The following is a 26923-nucleotide window of genomic DNA, read 5'->3' as shown; positions in this document are numbered from 1 at the left end:
AGGAAATGGCAACCTACTCCAGTGCTTTTGCCTGGAAAATCCCATGGACGGAGGAGCGAACGTAGGTTTAACATAGAAGTAACCCCATACATAGGAGTTAACCCCATAGGCCTACAGTCCATGGGGTTGCAAAGAGTCAGATACAAATTGAGTGACTTTACATACTCCCCTCTAAATCTTTTACATAGAAGACTCATATATGGAAAATTACTAGTGTTGTGACCTTTAGTTAGTAACTAAGTCACTCTAATACTTATCTCCTGATCTGAAAAATGCTGAAGCACTGAAAGCATAGTAAAGCATCTAAAAGAGTACATGCTTACTTTTAAAACTGTTACTATATCTTGGGGACTTACCTGGTGGTCCAATGGTTAAGACTCCAAGCTCCCACTGCAAGGGGCAGGGCTTTGATTCTTGGTCAGGGAACTAAGATCATACACGTTGTACACTGTGACCAAAAAATAAGATAAAGTGCTCTACAGTGACCATATTTAGAATATACTGATGAGTATTATTTCCAATTAGTGTTTTGCTCACCTATATTTTTGTCATTAGTTTTATGTTAGTTCTATGGTTAAACAGTAATAAGAATTCTGTGTTCACTAGTTAACTGAGAAAACTGAGAGTTGCCTAAATGAATTTGCATTCTCTCAGTAAGCGGAGGGATAGATTGTGTATGTGAGGGGAAACATGACACTTAGTTTTATTCTGTTGAACAGAATCATGGCATGTTTTCATCTTGTATAACTTCCCTAACAGTGTTCATTTATTTTGAGCTAGCTATTTTGGACACAGTTGTTGCAGTCATATTTAGCTACATGCTTGTTAATGACAATGACTTAAATCAGTATTCCTAATACTTATTTTCTGCTGAACTAACAGTGCATTATAATTTTATATAATGCAGTATATTCTCAAATTATTTCTATCTCTTTGAAATGAAGGTAATACGTGATTTAGTAAATTGTTTCCCTCACATAGAGATTTTCCAGTTATCTATGTCTAAAACTTGTCTCAATTTTCTTTTAGTAAAGCAATTGCTTTTCTTTATGCCAAAATGCAGTGAAACTGTAAAACCAGCAGATGGCAGTAATGACTTGTAAATAAGGATTTTAAAAATTAACAAAGTTGATTTTTTTAAATGTGAAAAAATCAGTTACTGTACATCAGTTAACTAGGAAATGTAGGGAAATTTGAAATTAATCCATCATAAAGATATTACATTGTGTATTTCATATATCAAAATAATTAAGATATTCATCATGGCCAGTGTTCAGTTTTCATAAATAATAATGATTTTGCTTTCATTGAATCAGATATTTTTAATCAAGTTTAAGTGTTTTAACTTTGCACAAATATATAGATATAAATTTAAGTTGATAGTTGAGTTACATCTATATCTAGCTTAGTTATATGGATCTGGAAAGATTGAGATAATTAAGTGAATATTGCTTTGAAAATGTTATACAAGTTGATAATTTAAAATACTAATTTCACTTTAATAATATGCATACAAAATGAGGTTTTATTTGTGCTATTTCACAGTTTCTTATACATTACTTCCCCCCCCCCCCTTTATGGAACAAAGAATTGGAATTGGCATCAAAGTGTTTACCTCTAGTCTGTCATCATTAACTAGTTCGAAAGATGAGAGCAGAATTCTTAGGCTCTCATGATTATGTTAACTATTATTGAGCCACATATCCAAGATTTTTTCAGAGCATTTAGATTTAGTGATTTTATTCATTTCAATTAAGTTTTTAAAAGAGGAACTGAATGAGATTCATTTTCTGTACTTTTGTAAGACTTCCTATGAATTCACAAAGATAAAAAAAATTCTGTTTATTCATGTATCTCTGTATTTGCTTCAAAAACAGAATAACCATAGACTCAGTTTTCTTGGTGGCTGTTTATTTTCTAATTGGTCTGTTTCATATATGTTAAAAGGTCCTTTCAAATTCATCTGCAGCAAGTTACTTCCACTAAAAGAAATGTCTTTGCACATGTATGTTTTATGAAACAACAGCTTCAGTCTAAAAACATTACATACCTTGCATTGATTCATTTTTACATAGTGCATTTGCTGCTATGAATTACTTTATAGAGCCTGTTTCGATTCCAGTTTTATGCAGGTGCTTGTTCATAGAAGAAAATGGAAAGTCATCAAATTGCAGTGAAGCATACAGCTTGAATGTAAATACATCTGTATGTGACACTTTGTGTAAACACTGCCTTTTCATCCACAGGAGAAAAGATATCTTGTAATAAGTTGAAATTTCTGGAAGTTCTAGTCCTTCTGTGTCTGTGAAGGTCCTATTCTCCTTTTAAAACTGTCTCTCAACCACCCATACTGGTTAGTTCCCAGGCCTATATCAGATGAAATGAGATCTGCTTGACCTTAAACAGCCTTATATAGAAATATTTCATTCAGAGGAAGGAAGATAATCCATTAATTAATTGGGAGAATTCCTTCACTTCCCCCACAGAGAGACCACCTGATCGCATAATATGTACACACTGATTTGAGCAGAAGGGTACTCGGTAATCATTTTTAAATGACTTAACTAATACATACATAACCACGGGCATGAATTTATGTCATACCCCCAAAGTCCATTTTTCCATGAACCCAATGATGATAGTTCCTTGAATAACTTTCAACATATGGATTTTAAAATTTTTTATAACCAAAGTAACTAATACAAGAACTACTACAAATAAGCAAAAGTCTTAGACCATATTAAAGAATGGACTGTTGCTTATGTATGAGCAGGTTAGATGCAAAATATAGCAAAAAAAGAAGTGAAACATAAGACACATGTGTGCTATGTTTTATATCTCATTTTAGATTGACTTAAGATTTAACTTTGATTATGACATAGTGGTAAAGAAATATCAGTGGGATATTAGCCAGTATGTCTTGGTAGTTTACTTCACCAACTCTGATTTCTTCAACTATGAAATAAAGACTTTGGACTACATAGCCTTATTAAAGGGCTTCCTAAGTGGCCCTAGTGGTAAGAACCCACTTGCCAGTGCAGGAGACATTAAGAGACACAGGTTCAATCCCTGGGTTGGGAAGATCCCCTGGAGGAGGGCATGGCAACCCACTCCAGTATTCTTGCCTGGAGAATCCCATGGACAAAGGAGCCTGGCAGGCTACAGTTTATGGGGTTGCAAAGAATCAGACATAACTGAAGCCACTTAGCATGCATGCACAGCCTTATTTAAGTCTTTTAAAGTTGATTCCAGTTAGTATTTGAACATATGTATAGGTAGCTAGAAAAATATACATGTTGAGTTATATAACGCCTTGTACCAAACTCCCTTGTTAACCATGCTTCTCTTCTCTCCTTACCTGTCTCTAGCTATGTGTTCAGATTCCACCTTGATGGTCTTCAGTTCAGTTCAGTTCAGTTCAGTCGCTCAGTCATGTCCGACTCTTTGCGACCCCATGAATCACAGCACACCAGGCCTCCCTGTCCATCACCAACTCCCGGAGTTCACCCAGACTCACATCTATCAAGTCCGTGATGCCATCCAGCCATCTCATCCTGGGTCATCCCCTTCTCCTCCTGCCCCCAATCTCTCCCAGGATCAGAGTCTTTTCCAATGAGTCAACTCTTGGCATGATGTGTCCAAAGTACTGGAGTTTCAGCTTTAGCATCATTCCTTCCAAAGAAATCCCAGGGCTGATCTCCTTCAGAATGGACTGGTTGGATCTCCTTGCAGTCCAAGGGACCCTCAAGAGTCTTCTCCAATACCACAGTTCAAAAGCATCAATTCTTCGGTGCTCAGCCTTCTTCACAGTCCAACTCTCACATCCATACATGACCACTGGAAAAACCATAGCCTTGACTAGGCGGACGTTAGTTGGCAAACTAATGTCTCTGCTTTTGAATATGCTATCTAGGTTGGTCATAACTTTCCTTCCAAGGAGTAAGCGTCTTTTAATTTCATGGCTGCAGTCACCATCTGCAGTGATTTTGGAGCCCCAAAAAATAAAGTCTGTCACTGCGGGGGATGACCCGTGAAGGGTTAAGTCTTGGGAGCTCCTCAGCAGATATGCAGAGCCCTAGGACATGTTCCTAAGCTCCCTGTCCCGCCACCCTCAAGAATTTTTATAGCCCTTAAGGCTCCAAGATGTTTGGTTTCGGCAACATTTCATAGAAGATAGATTATCTTATTATGTATACTTCATAGAAGATAGATTATCTGATTGTGTTCTGTATACAATGGTAAGGGTCTGGTGATTGTATCCTGAGATTAAAAAACAACCTTGTGAATGTCATAAGTCACGTACTTTACCCTATATATACTGCAGCACAATAAAGCAAGGTATCAGCCATTTTGGGCTGATCCTCTCAACCCCATCTTTTGTCTCTCTCTTATTTTTCTTAGCGGGGACGCTCCGTTCTCTCCCTGTGCAGGTGCGACTCTTGTTTGTGCTGGCCGTGGCATGTCACTGTTTCTACTGATTCCCCATCTATTTCCCATGAAGTGATGGGACCAGATGCCATGATCTTCGTTTTCTAAATGTTGAGCTTTAAGCCAACTTTTTCACTCTCCTCTTTCACTTTCATCAAGAGGCTTTTTAGTTCCTCTTCACTTTCTGCCATAAGGATAGTGTCATCTGCATATCTGAGGTGATTGATATTTCTCCTGGCAATCTTGATTCCAGCTTGTGTTTCTTCCAGTCCAGCATTTCTCATGATGTACTCTGCATAGAAGTTAAATAAGTAGGGTGACAATATACAGCCTTGACGTACTCCTTTTCCTATTTGGAACCAGTCTGTTGTTCCATGTCCAGTTCTAACTATTGCTTCCTGACCTGCATACAGATTTCTGAAGAGGCAGGTTAGGTGGTCTGGTATTCCCATCTCTTGAAGAATTTTCCACAGTTTATTGTGATCCACACAGTCAAAGGCTTTGGCATAGTCAATAAAGCAGAAATAGATGGTTTTCTGGAACTCTCTTGCTTTTTCCATGATACAGCAGATGTTGGCAATTTGATCTCTGGTTCCTCTGCCTTTTCTTTTAGAACTAACACCCAAAAAAGATGTCCTTTTCATTATAGGGGACTGGAATGCAAAAGTAGGAAGTCAAGAAACACCTGGAATAACAGGCAAATTTGGCCTTGGAATGCAGAATGAAGCAAGGCAAAGACTAATAGAGTTTTGCCAAGAAAATGCACTGGTCATAGCAAACACCCTCTTCCAACAACACAAGAGAAGACTCTACACATGGACATCACCAGACGGTCAACACCAAAATCAGATTGATTATATTCTTTGCAGCCAAAGATGGAGAAGCTCTATACAGTCAACAAAAACAAGACCAGGAGCTGACTGTGGCTCAGAGCTTATTGCCAAATTCAGACTTAAACTGAAGAAAGTAGGGAAAACCGCTAGACCATTCAGGTATGACCTAGATCAAATCCCTTATGATTATACAGTGGAAGTGAGAAATAGATTTAAGGGACTAGATCTGATAGATAGAGTGCCTGATGAACTATGGAATGAGGTTCGTGACATTGTACAGGAGACGGGGATCAAGACCATCCCCATGGAAAAGAAATGCAAAAAAGCAAAATGGCTGTCTGGGGAGGCCTTACAAATAGCTGTGAGAAGAAGAGAGGTGAAAAGCAAAGGAGAAAAGGAAAGATATAAGCATCTGAATGCAGGGTTCCAAAGAATAGCAAGGAGAGATAAGAAAGCCTTCTTCAGCAATCAATGCAAAGAAACAGAGGCAAAGAACAGAATGGGAAAGACTACAGATCTCTTCAAGAAAATTAGAGATACCAAGGGAACATTTCGTGCAAAGATGGGCTCAATAAAGGACAGAAATGGTCTGGACCTAACAGAAGCAGAAGATATTGAGAAGAGGTGGCAAGAATACATGGAAGAACTGTACAAAAAAGATCTTCACGACCCAGATTATCATGATGATGTGAACACTAATCTAGAGCCAGACATCTTGGAATGTGAAGTCAAGTGGGCCTTAGAAAGCATCACTATGAACAAAGCTAGTGGAGGTGATGGAATTCCAGTTGAGCTGTGTCAAATCCTGAAAGATGGATGCTATGAAAGTGCTGCACTCAATATGCCAGCAAGTTTGGAAAACTCAGCAGTGGTCACAGGACTGGAAAAGGTCAGTTTTCATTCCAATTCCAAAGAAAGGCAATGCCAAAGAATGCTCAAACTACCACGCTATTGCACTCATCTCACATGCTCATAAAGTAATGCTCAAAATTCTCCAAGCCAGGCTTCAGCAATACGTGAACCGTGATGGTCTTACTCTCTGCAATATACCCCTCAATTTGTTCCCTATCCTGTCCTTCGGTTGCTACACCTCTCACTGCCAACTCAGATGAACTAAGCCTATCTCACTCTACCTATTCAGCCCAGTCCCAACCTGGCCTCCACTGCATCCCTAAACTCTGTTCTGGTTCTTTCCTGATTCTATATGATGTCCAGTCTCTTAGATACAGTTGACTTCGTTGTTCCTATTCTCTAATTACGTCCATCCTTTAGAAGCCTAAATGGCAACTAGTATATAAAGGGAAGAGGAAACATCCCTAAATAATAAGTGTTTTTATGAAGACCACCAAGCTCTTGCTTTGGACATCAGAGTCCTGCTTTCACATAAATATTAACCTGTTCTTAAAAGGTAAATGTGGAAGTTTAGAATTTCCTTCTTGTCATTGCTACAATCTGAAACTCTTCTTGAAACTCATCAGTGACAATGTAAAATTCAGTAGGAGAAAAATTGTTGAGTTATGTGTTTATATTTCTTAATTAAGATTACGTACCTAGAGACACAGAAGACAATGTATTGTATAAATCCATGTATATGAAAGGCCCATCAGAAGGATATTCAGAGAAACATAAAGTTGAGGCAATGTAGGCCTTAATTTTTCTTTCTAAAATCTAGAAATATTTGTTATAGGGTTTAGCATAGAGTCTTAGTTGTGAATACAGACAGGGTTTGAAACCTGGCTATCTCACTTACTTTGTAGGTCTCTTTAATTTGTCTAAGCCTCAATTTTCTCATACCTCAAATGGGAATAATAATAGCACATACCTCAAAGAGTTGTTGCAAAGATTAAGTAAGATAATGTATATAAAGTATATAGATATAGTAAGTGTTTTATAAAAGTAAATAAGTATTACCATATCAAGGCTCAAGATGGAAATGGAATTATTTATATCATCTTTTTCTTTTCCAGGGAGTCCAAAGAAACAGCTACAGTTCTTCCGAGGGGAAAAAAGGAGATAAAAATAACCCAATTTAAATTGAGAGCCTAAAACCATACAATGCTATCTAATAGGCAGAATTATCTTCTTTTTACAGATAAAAAGGAATTTTGAGGCAGGGAGAAGATTTTAGACTGCTCACTCTTAACTCACAAGTACACATGATTTACTCCCCTGGAAGTCCTCAAAGTTGACAAGTTGGGCCCTAAAAAATGGAAATGAAATATTTTCTGGATAGCTTTTTTTATGTTTTAAAGTAACAGCTTTAGTGATATATAATTCACATAGCATGAAATATACTCTTTTAAAGTGTAGGATTCAGTGACTTTAGTGTATTCACAGTGTTGTGGTACAATCACTGCTGTCTAATTCCACATTTTTGCTACCCCGCACCCCCAAAATACATCATACTAGCTAGCTGTCATTCCCATTTCTCCTTCCTTCTGTCGCCTAGCGGTCTGCTTTCTATCTCTCTGAGTATCTTTCTACTGGGCACTTCATATAAATGGAATCACACAATATGTTGTTTTTTGTGTCTGGCTTCATTCACCTAGGATAATGTTTTCAAGGTTCATCCATGTTTAGCACGTATCAGTACTTCATTTCCTCTTATAGCTAAATAATATTTAGTTACATAAATATAACAAACTTCATTTATCTGTTTACCAGTTAATGGACATTTGGGTTGTTTCTACTTTTATGGATATTATGAATAATAGGAATATATATATACAAGTTTTTATGCAAACATATGTTTTCATTTCTCCTAGATATATACCAGGCATAGAACTCCTAGGTCATGTGGTAACTCTACCTTTAACATTTTAATGAACCACCAGACTGCTTTCCAAAGTGGCCAGCCATATCGTTTTATATTCTCACCACCAATGTACAAGGAGTCCAATTTCTTTACATCCTTGCCAACACTTGTTACTCTCAATCTTTTGATTATAGCCATCATAGTGGGTGTGAAGTGGTAGCTCATTGGCTCTTTAAAATTGTTGTTGTTTAGTCATTAAGTCGTGTTCTGCTCTTTTGCTACCCTATGAACTGTAGCCCACCAAGCTCCTCCTGTCCATGGGATTTCCCAAGCAAGAATACTGTAGTGGGTTGCCATTTCCTTCTCCAGGCGATCTTTCTGACCCAGGGATTGAACCTGCATCTCTTGCATTGGCAGCTGGGTTCTTTACCACTGAGCAGCTCAGTGGTAAAGGGCTAATTGTTTTTAATTAATAGACTTTATTTCTTAGAATAGTTTTAGAATTACATAAAAACTGAGCAGGAAGTACAGAATTCCTATATGTCCCCATATACCCTTCCCCTCTACTGTTGCACACGGTTTTTCCTGTTAGTAACATTTTGCGCTAGTTTGGTACATTTGTTACAATTGATAAATTAATAATGATACTTTTTTTATTAACTTAGGTAATTATAGTTTGCATTATGGCTCACTCTTTGAGCTGTATGGTTCTTTGGGCTTTGACAAATGCATCATGTCATGTATCCACCATTATAATATCATCAGAATAGTTTCATCACCCTAAAAAGTCTTATGTTTCACCTTTTCATCCCTCTCTCTTCCCAAACCTCTGCAAACCAGTGATCTTTTTACTATCTCCATGTGCTTAGTCACTCAGTCATGTCCGACTCTTTGAGACCCCATGGACTATAGTCCAGCAGGCTCCTTTGTTCGTGGGGGATTTCTCCAGGCAAGAATACTGGAGTGGGTTGCCATGCCCTTCTCCAGGGGATCTTCCCAACCCAGGGATCAAACCCAGGTCTCCCATATTGCAGGCAGTTTCTTTACCATCTGAGCCACTAGGGAAGTCTGCTATGTCCATAGTTTTGCCTTTTCCAGAATGTCATACACAATGGCTGTACCATTTTGCATTCTCACCAGCAATAACTGTTATTCTTTGTCCTTATCAGCATTTGGCATTGTTGGTGTTTTGGATTTTAGCCATTCTGACAGGTGTGTAATGGTATCTCATTGTTGTTTGAATTTGCATTTTCCAAATGACATGTGATGTTGAGCATATTTTAATATTTATTTGCTACCTTTATATATTTTCTTGGTATGTTGTCTATTCACATAGATCTTTTGCCTGTTAAAAATATGGATTGTTTTCTGATTGATGAGTTTGAATAGGTCTTTGTGTATTAATACAAGCCCATTATCAGATATGTGTTTTGCAAATATATTCTCCCAGTTGTGGCCAATCTTTTCATTCTCCTACTAATGTCTTTCATAGAACAATTTTTTTAAGTGTAATATAGCCCATCACATTAACTTTTTCTTCAATGGAGCATGCTTTTGACGTTGTATCTAAAAATCCAAAATTACCTAGATTCTCTCCTGTTCTAGGAGTTTTATAGTTTTGCATTTTACATTGAGATCTGTGATCCATCTGGGGTTAATTTTTGTAAAGGGTGAAAAGTCTTTGTCTAGATCCATTATTTTACATGTGGATATTCAGTTGTTCTGGCATAATTTTTTTTAAGTTATAGTTTCTGGTTTGGGAGAATGGCACTGAAACATGTATATTATCATATGTGAAACGAATCGCCAGTCCAGGTTCGATGCATGATACAGGCTGCTCAGGGCTACTGCACTGGGATGACCCAGAGAGATGGGATGGGGAGGGAGGTGGGAGGGGAATTCAGGATGGGGAACACATGTACACCCGTGGCGGATTCATGTCAATGTATGGCAAAACCAATACAATATTGTAAAATAATTAGCCTCCAATTAAATAAAATTTTTTATATTAAAAAAAAGTTATAGTTTCTCCACTGAATTGCCTTTGCTTCATTGTCAGGGGTCAGATGACTGTATTCATATGGGTTTATTTTCTGGGCTCTCCATTGTGTTTTATGGATCTACTTGTCCCTTCTTTCACCAGTATGATACTGTCTTTATTAATGTAGCTTTATAGTAAATTTTGAAGTTGAGTACTGTCAGTCCTCCAGCTTTGTTCTTTTTCAATATTTTGGTTGGCTGTTCTGGGACTTTTGAATATAAACTTTAGAATCAGTCTGTTGATGGGCACAAAACTCGCTGGAATTTTGACTGGAATTGTGTTGAGTCTATAAAGCCAATTGGTATTCACTCTTGAGTATCTGTATGCACACATAGAATATATCTCCATTTATTTAGATCTTCTTTGATTTCTTTCATCAGCATTTCATCATTTTCTTCATATAGATCTTGTACATATCTTATTATATTTATACCTAAGTATTTCTTCTCTTAGATTTTGTTGCTGATATAAATTATGTTGTATTTTTAATTTCAAATTACAATTGTTCATTGCTGGTAGATTAGAAATTATTTGATTATTTTTATTGACCTTGCATCCTATGACCTTGTTATAATTGCTTATTGTTCTTTGTTTTTTAAGTTTTTGTTGGTAGCATGTTAATATTATATATATTATATATATATATTGAGTAAGAATGAGAGGGAAAAATCCTTAAAACTGTAAGCAAATGAAAAAAATGAACCCAGTTGTATTGCAAATGAATAGCATAACCATATAGGAAGAAAAACTAATCTAATTAACTACTAAACATGTCATTTGACTGAATACCCTTAGTTGAGTGAGGAGGGAATGTCTACAGACAAATCCTAAACTTTTTAGAAGATTTATTGTAGTTGTAAGAAATAAGTAATATGAAATTATTTGGAGTGTATAGTAGAATTGAGTGAATAAATATGTTGATGTTGTTGAGAGCCAGGATTCTCACTGTGGAAAAAGGCAGATACAGATATGAAATGGGGCAAAGCCTGGAAAAAAATACCCTATGGCAGTACATTGGAGTGGATATAGCAGCATAAACTCTTAATACATTTCTAATACACACAGTCAAACACATACATATATTTGAATGTGTATGCTTACATACACTTATGTATTCCTAACTCTGTCAGCTGAAAAAGCCCAGAAACATACCAGAGTGAGTACATCTGGCACCCAGATAATTGGTTCCTAATACAGTTTCCCAAACTAACAAAGGAATCAAGGCTCCGGTAGGAATTGTTAATTCTAAGGCTAAGGCAGGAAAGGTACAAGATGAACCTGGAACAACGTGTTATGCCAGAAACTGAAGAAGTACTTTTAAAAAAGCAAATTAGGACATGTCAAGAGGACACAGGAGCCAACTTAAGGGGCTTCCAATGACCAAATCTGGGATGTTTTGAGCATCAAAATAACTAAAGGTCATAATAAACTATAAGCCATTGAAAAATGGGAATTATTTTGCTGTTAAAAACAAAGACAGACTGAGAATCTGTAGGTACCAGATTAGAGGAGACTAAAGAAAGATAATAGCTAAATGCAATATGTGATTCTGAACAGGATCTGATCCTTACTGAGGGAAAAAATATGCTACAGAGGACATCACTGGTGTCATTTGACAAAACGGGAGTAATATGGTAGGTCACAGTATCATACCATGGTCAAAATTCCTGAAGTCGCTAATTCTGTATTGATATTTAATGGAATTATCTCAATTTTAGGAAGTATACTTTGAGTTACTTAGGAGATAATGGGGCCTGATATACGAGCTTACTATAGGGATAATGGGGCATGATACACGAAGCTTACTGTCAGATGTTCAGAAAACCAACTTGTATGTACGTGTATATGTACTGGCTACTCAGTATGAATCCAAATGATAAATGGAGCAAAAACTTAACAGTTGGTGAATCTGGGTAGAGAGTATACAGTTTCTTTTGTATGTAACTTTTATGCAAGTTTGGAATTATTCCAAATAGAAGATTTTGTTTTTAAAGGCTGGTGTTTGGCAGGCACAGAATATTAAGGTTAATAGAACAGACTTCTGAAAGCACAAGGTTTGATAACGTCAAGCATTTTGAGGGACTGTTACATGGAAGAAGTATTAAGACTTTGAATTTGGCTAATCTTATTTTGTGTCAGTATGCTTTGTGTAATATCATTATAGCACATCCAAGAGCTCATGACTGGAATGAGAGGAGGGAGTTCTTTAAACTTTATGGAGTCTTCAGTATCATTCAGTACAGAAAAGTGCGAAGACTGGTTCATCAGGTAGAGTGAATGAATGAATGAATGAATGAAAAGAACTGGGTGTAGGAAAAATGGGAACTGGTAGCAACTTGAGAGCAGTGTCTTCTCTAAAGACTTTCAAGTACAAAAAGACAAAACCAAAAAAACCCTGTGTAGTACTCCTGTGGGTTGTGTCTGTTCTGGGAGTGTCTAGTGGGGACCCCTAATCTTGCCTAATCTTCCTCTTTTTATTCCAGGTGAGGAAAGGGTACCAAAAGTCACAAAGCAAAGTGTGTGAGATAATGAAAGGTGTAAGTGTGTGCATATATATCAAAAACACACCATATTTAATGAAAGAAATTAATATTCACACATTTGTACTTCTGTACAATTTTGAGTAATATATAATTTTAAGCTGTTTACAAATAGCATGTAATGCTTCAAATATTACATAATGTTGATAATACATTTCTAGCAGAAATAAATATATTGCACTTAAAAAGAACTTCATTAGATGTTACTTCATAGTATTAGGCTTATAACTTCTTTTTTCATAAAACATTTCCCATGCCCTTGCCCCCCACCCCAACACACACAGTGACTGTTCTCACGCAATTCATTAAGCAAATAAACACAGCAAACAACAGAACTATGCTAGAGTCTACTAAAGAGGCTAGATCAAATTTTATCCTTTAGGAAATGAAAGATTTTCTTTTAGGTTTCTGAAACTAAGAAAAGCAACAACTAAATATAGCATTTTAAAGTACCAGAAGTAAAATACAAGTTGTATTTTTTGTCCAGATGTACTATTCACCAAAATGTTTTTATTTTCTTATTATGGGGAGAGGGGATTAGAATTACCTAAGGGAGAGGCAGAGAAATAAAGACCGAAAAATACTTAATGGTCTATCAAATATTTATAAATGAACCTTTGCATATTTAAGCATGATGAAGAAAGCTAAGTACTGGAATATTTTATAACTGACATGGGATAGTAGTGACAAAAGGATGTTATGATTTCCTGAAATTTTAAACATTTTCACCTTCCCTTTGCTTGTTTACATAAAAATCCTTATTCTAAAATAATATAAAAATGTATAAAATGCATCCTCCACCCAAGCCCAGCTCTCTAAGGGAGGTAGCTGAAACTCTTTTCTGTCCAGTGCTTTATTTCTGTCCAGTCTAGATGTAGAGTATGATATTGTTTTGTTTGTAGTAATTATCAATTCCATACACATTTAATAATGAAAAGTTTTCCTTAGTCAATGCAAAATTGAGCAAAAATGTTGTTTTTCTTGTAATACTTGATCCTGCACATTATACAACTGACATTTTGTTGTTGGTTTTTTTTTTTTTTTTACAACTGACATTTTGAACTTCAGTTACTAAGTCATGGTTTGAGTTTGACCGTGTTTTCAATGGGGTGGTCAAGTCACTGTTTATTTGAAGGTCATTTTCCTCAATATTAGTCAACTTAAATATAAGCAGGACAGCCTGAAAAGCTAATGTGAAATTCAGAACTGGGATAAATATCCTAGTATCTCTGTGAAAAATTTTTAGTCTCTATGAATAGGCAGCTGCTTTGCTACTAAGGATACATATTATTCTTGGGCTTTTGGGGTTTCCATTTTACCCCCCAGGATGGGTACTGTGACTAGAGAAGTGCAATGACAAAGATACAGATAATAGTGGAGGGAGATGGTTTTGGAATATCTCACAAGTCAGTGTGACTCCTGCACAGGGTATTTACTAGATGATATATCATCATCAGGAAGCTTAATATCTCCTACTCTGTGCCCACCTACTAGAAATGATGGTTGACCTTTCAGACAATATACCATTCCTATAAATCTACAGTGTAATACAAATTCATTAATGTAGACCTTGTTACTTAATAATTTGTGATATGTTAGACACAGGCTGGATAGGCTTACCTTTATACTGCCAAGGGTAGGCAAGGGGCAGGGAGTAGATTGACTAAGTAAAAGAAAGAAAGAGCTTACTCAGAATTATTGATAAAGGTTTTAAAAACATATCACATATATAGGGTCTACTAAGTTATGAATTAATTCTTTTGGGTTAGATAAAGCCATTCAGGTAGAGCTGCTTTTTAGTAGCACTACCCATTACCCAAGCTTTTTGATAATGTAATATAACTGGGGGATATACCATAAATCATGCTCTTTATCATTCCATTGCCTTTCTCACTAAATATCTAGTTCTTGCAATTGCTTTTGATAAAACAGGCTTTATAGAGTTTTAAATGTTAAATACCCAAAGAGTTAAATAATAAACAAATAGAATAGCTCAGAAGGATCCTTGTGGGGCAAACATCCATCCCTAGTTCCCATGACTAGTGACTGACCAGGTTAAGCTCCATTTCACTTGTGCTTTTACTTTCTTGTTCAAATAATGCTAAATACTTTTTTAAAAAATATCTGATTTAGAATTTCAGGTGTGAATTTCCAAGAGCATGCTTTGGTGTCTTTGTCTCTGCTTTTTTCTAAGTATGCTACTTATTTTTAGTCTTATATTGATTAATTACAAAATAAAGTTATGAATTCAGGACTTACTATCATAAAACAATATTTAACAAAAATATACAAACCTACTTTGAGACACACCAGTTGGGAAAAATGTCAAAATAGTATTAAAATGATCCTTTCTTTCTCCTTGAAAAGAAAATTCAGATATGGGTTCACTTTAGTAGACCAGTCATTTATTAGAGTGTTAAGTAGCATCATATAAAATAGTATTTACTTTTGTTATTCCTGCTTTAAGTAGTAGTACTCTATATTAAAAGCACTGACAAACAGGCCAACTATTAAATAGTAAATCCTTATCCTAACTTCTGTGGATATTTAAACATTATGCATAACTAACTTTTTAAAGAAATGCACATCTGAGCTATGTTTGAAAGCAAACTACCTGTGAATACTATAGCATAACGTGCAAGAAGTTAGAAACAAGCTTACAGTGTCTGCCATAGGACTTTGAGATGTTTAGTTAATGCAGCTTCATAAATAAACCTTGGGATACAGTGGAGAAAGGCAATTGCAAGGTCCAACAATAGCATCAGTTAGACAGGCTGTGCCAATTATACCTTGTTTCATTGGCTGGAAATGCCCAGGAAAGGCATTTGATATGGAAAAGCCTAACATTAAAACAACCAAATAAAACCCCACTTGAGTTTGATATGATAAATATATTACATTTTACTTTCAAATACACCTCTACTCTCAGCAGCAAGATTTCCCATCTCTTTGAACAGATTCAATACTTTCATGGTTAGAACAAAGTAGAATGGATATTACATTTAAAAAAAAGAGTATTGGGGAGCTTTGTGAAGAAGCCAAGTTAAATCTTTTATCTAGAGTGCATTATATCTATAGCTGAAGGACCACAAACTTCATTAAACCTCTGTTATTAGGGAAATGAACTGTTGCAAAATGCCAAATATACTACCCTGCTTGTAAATGCCTACATATATATGGCTCAAAAATAATACAAGCATAACTATGATATAGTTAAACTATTATAAATATCAAAATAAGGCTTAAGAAGATAGCAAGAGCTGAAAATAAAGTGGATAAATTCTTTAGATTTACTTATAAGCACTTTTAGCGTTTCAGTCAGGATATCATTGTGTTAACATACAATTTCATATTATGGACCTAGAAGAATGATTGAGTCACTGAATGTAACACAGTGAGAAAAAAGAACCAATCAGATATATGAACATATAACTATTCATGACCATAGGTTAAGTGGTTAAGTAGTGGCTATCTGGGCATTGAGAATGGTCATTCATAAACCTTGTCAGTCAGTGGCAGTGGCTGATCAACAACAAAGCAAATTTATTGAAAATGAGAATTTGATCTGGTGCATTTTAACATCCATAAGGTTTTCCAAGGGGCTTCCCTGGTGGCTCAGTGGAAAAGAATCTGCCTGCACTGCAGGAGATGCGGATTCGATCCCTGGGTTGGGAAGATGCCCTGGAGAAGGAAATGACAACCCACTCCAGTATTCTTGCCTGGAGAGTCCCATGGACAGAGGAGCCTGGTAGGGTACAGCCAAGGGGGGTCATAAAAGAGTTAGATACAACTTAGTGGTTAAACAACAGCAAACAAAGGTCTCTCAAAGATGAAGCAAAAATGAAGGGGACTTTGGTACTCATGGCAGAAAAATTCCTTTCAGAACAGGGCAACCGTCTTTTTATTATAGCTGTTAAGTGAAAGAAAGTCTCACATGTCAAGGTGTAGAGACTTTAGAGTGTCCCTCAGTGAATAAGTAAGCAGTGTATTTACAATGCAGCCTAGAAAAAGAGAACTTCAGTTTTACAATGTAACATACAGAGCCTCTAATTGCACAATTGTATATGGAAAATTTTTCCTACATAAATGGCAAATAATTGCAAGAAACAGAATTAGGAAGAAAGAAGACAAGACTGTGAAAAGGAACTTGTCAGGTACTGGCCCTTCAATATTATAGAAAGAACTTTGTGAAGTCATTACCACCTACTCATCCACAAAATGGGATGCATTAGCATTATCTCAGCTCCTTCCCCAGCAAACTAACACAAAGGAAAACTAAACATGCTTGAGCTACAGCACTATAAATATTTCTCTATTGGCTCTCGTTTCCACAGACAGAATTGACTTAAGTGAGTCATTACGCATTATGGTCACTATGTTATACAGTATTGCCTCTTTGAAGATTCTTTTAACCTGTGGAAACTGGAAAGAAAACCTATACATGTTGACTTTATACACTACTGCATTGACACAGCATTTTTAACCACTAGGAATAATGCACCTTAAGATTCATCTGCTTTGTATTATTACACTTTCTGGGTAAATTGATATCCTTTTAGTTCCAGGACTTAGGCTGGCTAAGAACTTTACACTGATCCTCTCTCCAACTCAAAAGCTGTCCCCCAGCTACAGATGAAGCCTGGTCCATGGTGCTTTCCCTCAGTGGTAAGTTTTATTGTTGAGTCCAGCTCTCCTCTTTCATAGGTCCCATGTCTCCTGGAGAGCCCCTGCTCCAACACCCCACATCCCACCCACCCAACCCTGTCCTATATTTCCATACCCATCTGCACATTCTGGATCTGGACTCTCCTTTTAGAAGAGTCATACAAATGGCGTCATCACAGCAGAGGAATGGCGCAGTCCTTGGATAGCAGCATAGGGACCCTGCTGAAAGTAGTGATGATACCGGGGCATGTGGAATGAGGGGAATGTCGGGCCACTCCCCTGCATGGAGCTGGCAATGGCTGATGGGGTCAGAGGCATGCCAAGTCGGCTATATGGTGGCAGAGAGCCCTGTATGGGGTGAGGAATGGGTGTTGCTATGGATGCCGTGCTGGTGCCAAGAGCAGTCAGGGACTGTGGGTGCTGAAATGCAGGAAAACTGGATGAAGACGATACCCAGGAGCTAAGAGACAAATTATCAGATGTTGTAAAGGCTGATCCTGGAAGGAAAAAAAAAAAAAACTCATTAGACCAGAAACTTTACTTCAACATGCAAATCAAGAATTACGTTATCTGTAAGCATCAACTAAAAAATATAAACATAGATATAGATCTACAGTTTTAAAAGAGGAACAGTTCAATCAGAAGGCATCTCCACCTTTCCACACAAGAGGATATCATTTATACTATGTATGGAAGAGAGAACTTGATAAACAGAAAGACTTACTCTTTAGATTGCCTGCATACTCTCTGAGAGTGGCTACGGTGCCAGCACCCCGCCTTAAGATAATGACCTGATTCCCTTTAAAGAAGTTCCAAATAGCTGATCACTGTCTTAACCTCCAGCATCCCCATACATAAGGCTGGACAGACAAGCCTCAACAAAGCTACCTGGTTGCTAAAGCCATTGTGAAAACCTACAAGAGTGTTTTTCTTTTCTTCTTTAATTTCTTTTTTTTTAGCTTCTATAACCCTTTTATTTTTGAAATAATGAGAACATTTACTATGTTGATTATATTTAAGACAGATACACAAAAATCAAACATCTTTTAATGTGCCAGCTATACCAGATGTTGAAATGTGGGAGTAATAAACACCAAAAATAAACAATAAATACTTAGAAATTACTCTAAAAAATGCATGATACTTGAAGTTTTTCACGAAACTACTGAAAGATGGAAGGAAAGGTTTTAATAATTGGAGACACATGCCATATTCTGGGATGAAAAATAAAATGCCCTTTTAAAATTCATTTCTTCCCAAATTAATTTATTGGTTTAGTATAAAGCCAATGAATGGCTTCCCTGGTGGCTCAGATGGTAAAGAATCTGTCTGCAATGCAGGTGACCTGAGTTCAATCCCTGGGTTGGGAAGATGCCCTGGAGAAAGAAATGGCAACCCACTCCAGGATTCTTGCCTGGAGAATTCCATGGACAGAGGAGCCTGGTGGGGTACAGTCCATAGGGTGACAAAGAGTCAAATACAACTGTGTGACTAACACCTTAACTTTCAAAGCCAAATTTTTTCTACTGTCAATTCAATTTGCAAAATTATCAGGACAAATAATGTTTTGAATATTAAAATATTTTTAATTGTAACAAGCATAGATTTTCCCTACCAGATATAAAAACATGCTATCATGTTTTAAAAACAAAATACTGTGTTTATGAAAATAGCATAGTACTGAGCAATGCAAAGAAATAGAGGAAAACAACAGAATGGGAAAGACTACAGATCTCTTCAAGAAAATTAGAGACACCAAGGGAACATTTCATGCAAAGATGGGCTAAATAAAGGACAGAAATGGTATGGACCTAACAGAAGCAGAAGATATTAAGAAGAGGTGGCAAGAATACACAGAAGAACTGTACAAAAAAGATCTTCACGACCAAGATAATCACGATGGTGTGATCACTCACCTAGAGCCAGACATCCTGGAATGTGAAGTCAAGTGGGCCTTAGGAAGCATCACTACGAACAAAGCTAGCAGAGGTGATGGAATTCCAGTTGAGCTATTTCAAATCCTGAAAGATGATGCTGTGAAAGTGCACTCAATATGCCAGCAAATTTGGAAAACTCAGCAGTGGCCACAGGACTGGAAAAGGGCAGTTTTCATTCCAATCCCAAAGAAAGGCAATGCCAAAGAATGCTCAAACTACCGCACAATTGCACTCATCTCACACGCTAGGAAAGTAATGCTCAAAATTCTCCAAGCCAGGCTTCAGCAATACGTGAACTGTGAACTTCCAGATGTTCAAGCTGGTTTTAGAAAAGGCAGAGGAACCAGAGATCAAATTGCCAACATCTGCTGGATCATCAAAAAAGCAAGAGAGTTCCAGAAAAGCATCTATTTCTGCTTTACTGACTATGCCAAAGTCTTTGTGTGGATCACAACAAACTGTGGAAAATTCTTCAAGAGATGGGAATACCAGACCACCTGACCTGCCTCTTGAGAAACCTATATATGCAGGTCAAGAAGCAACAGTTAGAACTGGACATGGAACAACAGACTGGTTCCAAATAGGAAAAGGAGTACGTCAAGGCTGTATATTGTCACCCTGCTTATTTAACTTCTATGCAGAGTACATCATGAGAAATGCTCAGCTGGAAGAAGCACAAGCTGGAATCAAGATTGCCAGGAGAAATATCAATCACCTCAGATATGAAGATGACACCACCCTTATGGCAGAAAGTGAAGAGGAACTAAAAAGCCTCTTGATGAAAGTGAAAGAGGAGAGTGAAAAAGTTGGCTTAAAGCTTGACATTCAGAAAACGAAGATCATGGCATCTGGTCCCATCACTTCATGGCAAATAGATGGGGAAACAGTGGAAACAGTGTCAGACTTTATTTTTTTGGGCTCCAAAATCACTGCAGATGGTGATTGCAGCCAGGAAATTAAAAGACGCTTACTCCTTGGAAGGAAAGTTATGACCGACCTAGATAGCATATTCAAAAGCAGAGACATTACTTTGCCAACAAAGGTCTGTCTAGTCAAGGCTATGGTTTTTCCTGTGGTCATGTATGGATGTGAGAGTCGGACTGTGAAGAAGGCTGAGCGCCGAAGAATTGATGCTTTTGAACTGTGGTGTTGGAAAAGACTCTTGAGAGTCCCTTGGACTGCAAGGAGATCCAACCAGTCCATTCTGAAGGAGATCAGCCCTGGGATTTCTTTGGAGGGAATGATGCTAAAGCTGAAACTCCAGTACTTTGGCCACCTCATGCGAAGAGCTGACTCATTGGAAAAGACTCTGATGCTGGGAGGGATTGGGGGCAGGAGAAGAAGGGGACGACCGAGGATTAGATGGCTGGATGGCATCACCGACTCGATGGATGTGAGTTTGAGTGAACTCCGGGAGATGGTGATGGACAGGGAGGCCTGGCGTGCTGTGATTCATGGGGTCACAAAGACTCGGACATGACTGAGCGACTGAACTGAACTGAGCAAGATTAGAAGCCACATCAATAGAAAATAACAAACTATCCCAATATAAAATATATGTGCATATTGTATTATATACTTAGTATATGGTAGGGGGGGCTTCCAGGTGATGCAGTGATAAAGAATCTGTCTGCCATTGTAGGAGATACAAGAAATGTGGGTTTGATCCCTGCGTTGGGAAGATTCCCTGGAGTAGGAAATGGCAACCTACTCCAGTATTCTTGCCTGGAAAATCCCATGGACAGAGGAGCCTGATGGGCTGTATGTAACCCATGGGGTCACAAAGAGTTGGACATGACTGAGGGACTAACAAACATTCAAAGCCTGAGCAAATGTGCACATCATTACAGACTATGGGGAATGACAGCTTAGTTTCCATATTTTTTATTAGCTAATTAACAAGTTGTAAGAGTAAGTTTTTCTTATATCACAATATCCAGAAGTTTAAACAAAGGTTGACAGTGAATTTTCCAACTGCATAATTACTAGTAGCTCATTTGGATTTATTTACAAGAGATGTCATATGTTTTGTCTGTTTATGCTATTACTTATCATGGACATAAAAATATGTCCATATAAGACTTTCCCTATACAAACATCCTTGTGCCCAGGCACCCTCTAGTCTCTTTTGTCTGAACTCCCAGATGCAAAGAGCTCCTCCCTTAACATCTGCAACAGAGGAAATTTTTAATACTCCCGGACTCTCACCACCCAGGACACCACCTCTACACAAAATGTTCCACTAGGAGAATCTTCATTTTTCAAATATTTTCCATTCTGATTATTAATCCCAATAAGATATTTCTAATATAAGTAAAACAGATATACTCCCTGGTTTTCAGATTATAAAACAGATTCAGAAAGACTAAGGAACTACCCCTCATATCCACTAGTTCTTTGGTAGTAGATAACAGAGGAATAACTCCTGAGCCCTGACTCAGAGGCTCCATGTCCTTTTACTGGAAAACAAGCCACAGGAAAGCTTCAGGCAGCATAGTCACTTAAGAGGTAAAGGCGAAATAATGATCAGCCTCAGGCTGTCCCTTCCTGAAGAGGCTCCTGAAGTACTTTGGGGCCATCTCTCCTCTGAGGACTAGGAGTCTCATCACCTCCCTGTCTTTGCTCTCCATTGGGCACGCTTGCTCCTAGCAGTTGCATAGCCTGGAAACAGTCTCACCTCGGTTTTGTGTTGTCTGAAGCTCATCCCCTAGCACATCCTCTTCTCCTCCATAAGTACGGATGGGTGAGCGGGCGTAGGAATGCTTTTGGATCAGGCTCTCCACACTTTCCCTAGGTTAGAGAATGACACATGGTGAGTAAACCAAAAAGTTAAGTGATCAGAGGAGAGGAGTCTTAAAAATGATTTACTAGTCAGTAAAACCATTTTCTCAGTCAAAAACCCACCACTTCAGAGGCAGACAACATTCAAAACATGCACATTTCATTGTAGATGGCTCAGAAATATGACCTCAAGCATATAAATATAAGAAACTTTGTATTTGCTTCTCATAAATACAAAGAAACAAGTAGGACAGGATAGGGACAGTCCCCCGAAATTCTACAAAATTAGGGGCAAACGTGAACAAGAAGTTATAAAACATAACCATAGGAATATAGAGATTAAGGACGTTAAAAATAATAATAATGAGTTTACCACAAGGAGCTGCAGTCCTGTGACTTTATCAGCTAATGAACACAAAACACTCACCTGGTATGAATGGCACTAATTGAACATCTGATGAAATACTGGCCCATAGTTCAAAATATCATTAGTCATACAAAGACTCTGTGTTTACTAATAAAACCAGTAAGTGCATAGCGTATATGACAATTGCTGAGTCAGTTACTCAAGGTCTTAATTCACTATAATATTAGAGCATGACTGTCTTTCTGGGTAACTTGGGTCATTAAGAAAAAAGTCAATTGAGATGTGCAAACTTTAATAAAATGACAACTGTAATATTCAAGCTTATTAATCTAATCTGATTAATCTAATTCAAGCTTTTAATCTAAGCCATGTGTCACACTGTTACTATTTAAAATGAATTTAGGAAAGAATTAGTTATTTTCACATGAGAAAAGAACTTGCTTCAGATGCCCTGGAAGACATCTTCTCTGTAAAGTCATAAAAGGCTTGATCATCAGTGGGCTGAAATCATGGATGATGTATTTCTAAGGTGTATTCCGCTGCCCATCCTAGGCATTTAGACTGCTCTCTCTCAGCATTTAAGTTCAAAAACAGAGTATAGTATCTGCCTCTCTAAAAATGCCCTAATATAAAATTATTTAAACCTTTTTCACATACACCCAAGAAAAATTGTTTAACACAATAAATTGTGGCTGTGTGAAATATTTTGCTTCTCTATAAGAAGTATATTCATTTTTTCCTTGGAAAATCACTGGTATCATTACTTATTCTCATCTCTAAGAGGGAGAAAAAAAAAAGGATTTTATTGAAGTGATTTATTTGTGTCAGGCCTGGAAGTGAACTGAAAGCAATGGCAGTTCTTATATAAAGGATGGCATAATTAAATTATTGCCTTTTAAGTGATTGAAAACAGTGGTGCAAATCAGGGCCATCTCTTCGAAGATGTTACAAAGAATAGACAGCCCATGTTGTTTACTTTATGTCTAATCCCTGTTTCCAGTAGGATGGAAAGTGCAAAGAATTTGTTTAGCCTGGAAGACTATTGTGAGGATTTCTAGACTACTGTGCTCTGAAAAATAAGGGATGACTCATTTAATGAATTAAGTGATTTAGGTATTACAAGCTAGGACACTGCCTTGTAATGCTCAGTTCTGTTATATCCCAAGCAAGAGACAGTAGTTACTTTGGATTTTAATAGATAAATAAAATGAGTAACATTATTGAAGGTTGAATTTTAAATATCTAACACTAACTTATTTTTCCTGGCAAAAAGAATACATCATTATCTTAGGTATCTTTAAGAGATCTCTTCTGACTAATACGTAAGCATTAATTCCAGTATTAATATACATGTGAGAGACACAATCATAGCCAGAAGGTAGGCAAGATAATAGGATAGCTTCAGTTATTATGTTGATTCTGCAAAAATGCTCCAGAAATACTGGAAGTCATCTGAACTATTTGTTCAAACTCCAGATAAGCAAAACCAACACACTCTCATCAGTATTGTGACTGCCCTTCCTCTGTCTCTGAAACTTCAGTACAAATTTCTTAATGCTCAAAAAGCAAAGTCTTCCCTTTCCTTCACACTCTTCTTTGCACCACTGCTATACCTAATATATTCCTCTTTAAATGCATTTACTAGATGGATGGCAATTATGTGTTTGCATGATCATCTCTACCACTACACTGCTGGCCTCTGATTGAGGGAGAGAACAATGCTTTATCTAGGCAGTGGCTCTCAAACTTTAGTGTTTCATGATCTGTTTATGTCCCCCCAATTCTTATGGAAATCTTAATCCCTACTGTGATGATTTGATGATGTGCATTCTTTAGTAGACAATTAGGTCTTAAGGCTGAAGCCCTCATGTAGGGATTAGTACCCTTATAAGAAGAGAAAGGAGAGTTTGCTTTAGCTTTCTTTTCCTCAGCCATGTGAGGACACAGTGAGAAGATAGCTGTCTATGAACCAGAAAGCAGGTCCTCATGAAAAACTAAAGTCTGCCAGCTCATTGATCTTAGACTGCCCAGCTTCCAATACTGTGAGAAATAAATGTCTGTTGTTTAAATCACTCACAGTCTATGGCATTTTTGCTATATAGTAGCCCAACCAGACTAAGATAGTGTTCATCAAAATTACCCAGAGGGCTGGCCAAAACACAGATTTTTGGACCCCACCCTCGAGTTTTTGATTTAGTAAGTCCAAAGTGTGGCCTGAGAATATGATTCCCAGTGTGTTTTCAGGTAACACTGATGCTGCTGACATGGAGGTCACACTTGGAGAACCACCACCCTAGTGCAGTAGTTATTGGAACCTGCTTAGCTCAGGTCCCAGTCCTGCCGCTTGTTTTGTGTGCCTCTGGGCAAATCACTTCACTTCTCTGTGGCTCTGTTTTCTCATCCGCAACATGAGGATATTAGGTCTTAGAATTATTATTAATTCTAATGGGAGGGAGGGGACATGGGTATGCCTATGGCTGATTCTTACTGATGTATGACAGAAAACCACAAAATTCTGTAAAGCAATTATCTTTCAATCAAAAAATTTAAAAAAATCTCACTAGGATTATGTGATACAGGCTTTAGACATTAGTCATCCTTGTTACTCATTTCACTTTTGTTAAGTAGTACAGGTAATTCATTTTCTATTCACTGGAAACTTCTTGCAAATGATCTTTTACCTGTGTGGGTTGTAACAGAGATGTGAAGGACTTGGTATATTTAATTAAGTCAATACTAGACTGAACTCAAAGAATAAACAAAATAATATAACTTAAAAAAAAAGATTGAATGAGTTAAACACACAGAGTTTATATTGGCATTTGGCATATAATAAGTGCAGAGTAAATGTTTATAGGTAAAATTAAGTTACTATTAAGTATCAAAATGATATTCCTAAAGCTGGCTACATAATCATAATCATTTTAAATTAAATTGAGACTTCTAGTCGCTATAACATGCTATACTTCATTTAAACCATCTTATATATGTCACAGAGAAAATTAAGTAAAAATTAAATGTTATTTCAGTTTATATTCTAACTTTCTTTCTAAATATAGACCTGGAAAAAACTGCATTCAGGGATAAAATGTTAGATTCATTAAAATCAAATCTAATTTATAGGAAACAAAATATTTAAAGTTATCCTTGCTCATCAGTTTTCTCATGTTTATATCATGTCTTACTGAGCCTTTATAAATAAGTGCTTGTCACAATATTTTTCTAAAGATTTATGCAGATAAGGTTATAAATTACCATTAGATAATATATCAATATTTGTTGCTTCCACAAAGAACTTAATAAATGAAAACTTTAGATAATATAATTGGAGATGTATTATAAATCATTAATTTTAATTTGAGAACAGAAATACACACAATATATTTTGGAAAAACAAAGTAACTCTAATCTTTTTAAAAGCTCTCTCAGATTTTAGTCCAGTTTTATTTATTTGACTTAATCTTACTAATTTTTCTTTTCAATAGTAATCTGCATTTCTGGTTTTATATCATTATTAGCAACTTAAGTAAACTGTACCATTGTGGGGGAAAAAATAGTTCCCTAAGTCTAACCTTTGTGACTAGAACAAAGGTCCCAAGCAAAGTACAGATTATGCAGCCTCTAAAAATAAACTAGTAAATTGTGAGGCAGGGAACAAATATCCTTCATACAGATAGAAAGACACAAGCAAGAAAAAAAGGAGGATAAATTATGACCATGAATCAACTGTGAATAACTTTGGTACTCTATCAAATTCACTGGTTTGTTTGACACTGTTTTGTAATATAAATGTTTCCTCTTAGAAGCTGTGAATAAATAAGTAACATTTTAAATGCAGGAACATAGCTTGCTAGTTAAAAGAGTTTTGTTATAACTGCTTATCATTCTGTTAAAAGTCATCCCTTCCTTTTTGTGGTTATTGTCATCAGACTATTTCAATTTATTACATTAATATATTTTATTTAAAAGCAGGCTTTAACCTGGTTACCAAACAAAATAACTTTCATTTTATACATACAGTCTCTTACACTAACTCTGTCTTCATTGGAGATGATGAAAAAGAAGTTTCTCTAATAAGAAGCTGTGTAATCAGATTCCTTATCTGCATCTGGTCTCTGCCTTCTCCCATTAAATGAAGGTATGGCAGGGAAATGGGGGGCTGGATAGATGATCTCTGAGATCTACTATGGCTCTAACAATTTATGAACCTCCAAATATATAAACAGAAGTAAAAATTTTCAAGAGTCATTTTGAAAAAGTCCAGTCCTAGTTGCAAAGAACCCTGAGCTCTAACCCCAAATCTCGTACTGACGAATTGTGTGATCTGGCAGGTCACGCTCTAGGTCCCACTTGCCTCATTGGTATAATGACAGGGAAACCAAGAATAGTTGAAAATCTTTTTGTGGTTCTTTTTGTCTTTAGTGCAGATTCTACCAGAGTGGTTTTGTTTTGTATGTTTCTGTTTTGGTAGTCATACCACCAACCTAATGACAGACATTCAAGTTCATGTTTTATTGTATTTTTAATTTTTTGGAATTTAAAAAAGCATAATTTTCTTATATGGTGATTTAATAAA

At 36.7% G+C, this 26923-nt stretch overlaps 1 protein-coding gene across 1 annotated transcript in view; it reads right to left on the bottom strand.

The window, feature by feature from the left end:
- Nucleotides 1-17366: 17366 nt before the first annotated feature.
- The window catches only part of TBX20 (T-box transcription factor 20), a 46071-nt gene continuing 36514 nt past the window's right edge, over nucleotides 17367-26923 (bottom strand). Inside the window, exons 7-8 of the mRNA XM_069588808.1 lie at nucleotides 21877-21989; nucleotides 17367-17759 (exon numbers count right to left, since the gene is read on the bottom strand). Coding sequence (XP_069444909.1) covers nucleotides 17419-17759; nucleotides 21877-21989 — 454 coding nt within the window. The 3' untranslated portion in view covers nucleotides 17367-17418. The remainder of the gene's footprint in view (nucleotides 17760-21876; nucleotides 21990-26923) is intronic.

Source organism: Ovis canadensis, chromosome 4 (assembly GCF_042477335.2).
Source record: "Ovis canadensis isolate MfBH-ARS-UI-01 breed Bighorn chromosome 4, ARS-UI_OviCan_v2, whole genome shotgun sequence".
Taxonomy (NCBI): Eukaryota; Metazoa; Chordata; class Mammalia; order Artiodactyla; family Bovidae; genus Ovis; species Ovis canadensis.
This window is presented reverse-complemented; position numbering and strand designations above follow the sequence as displayed.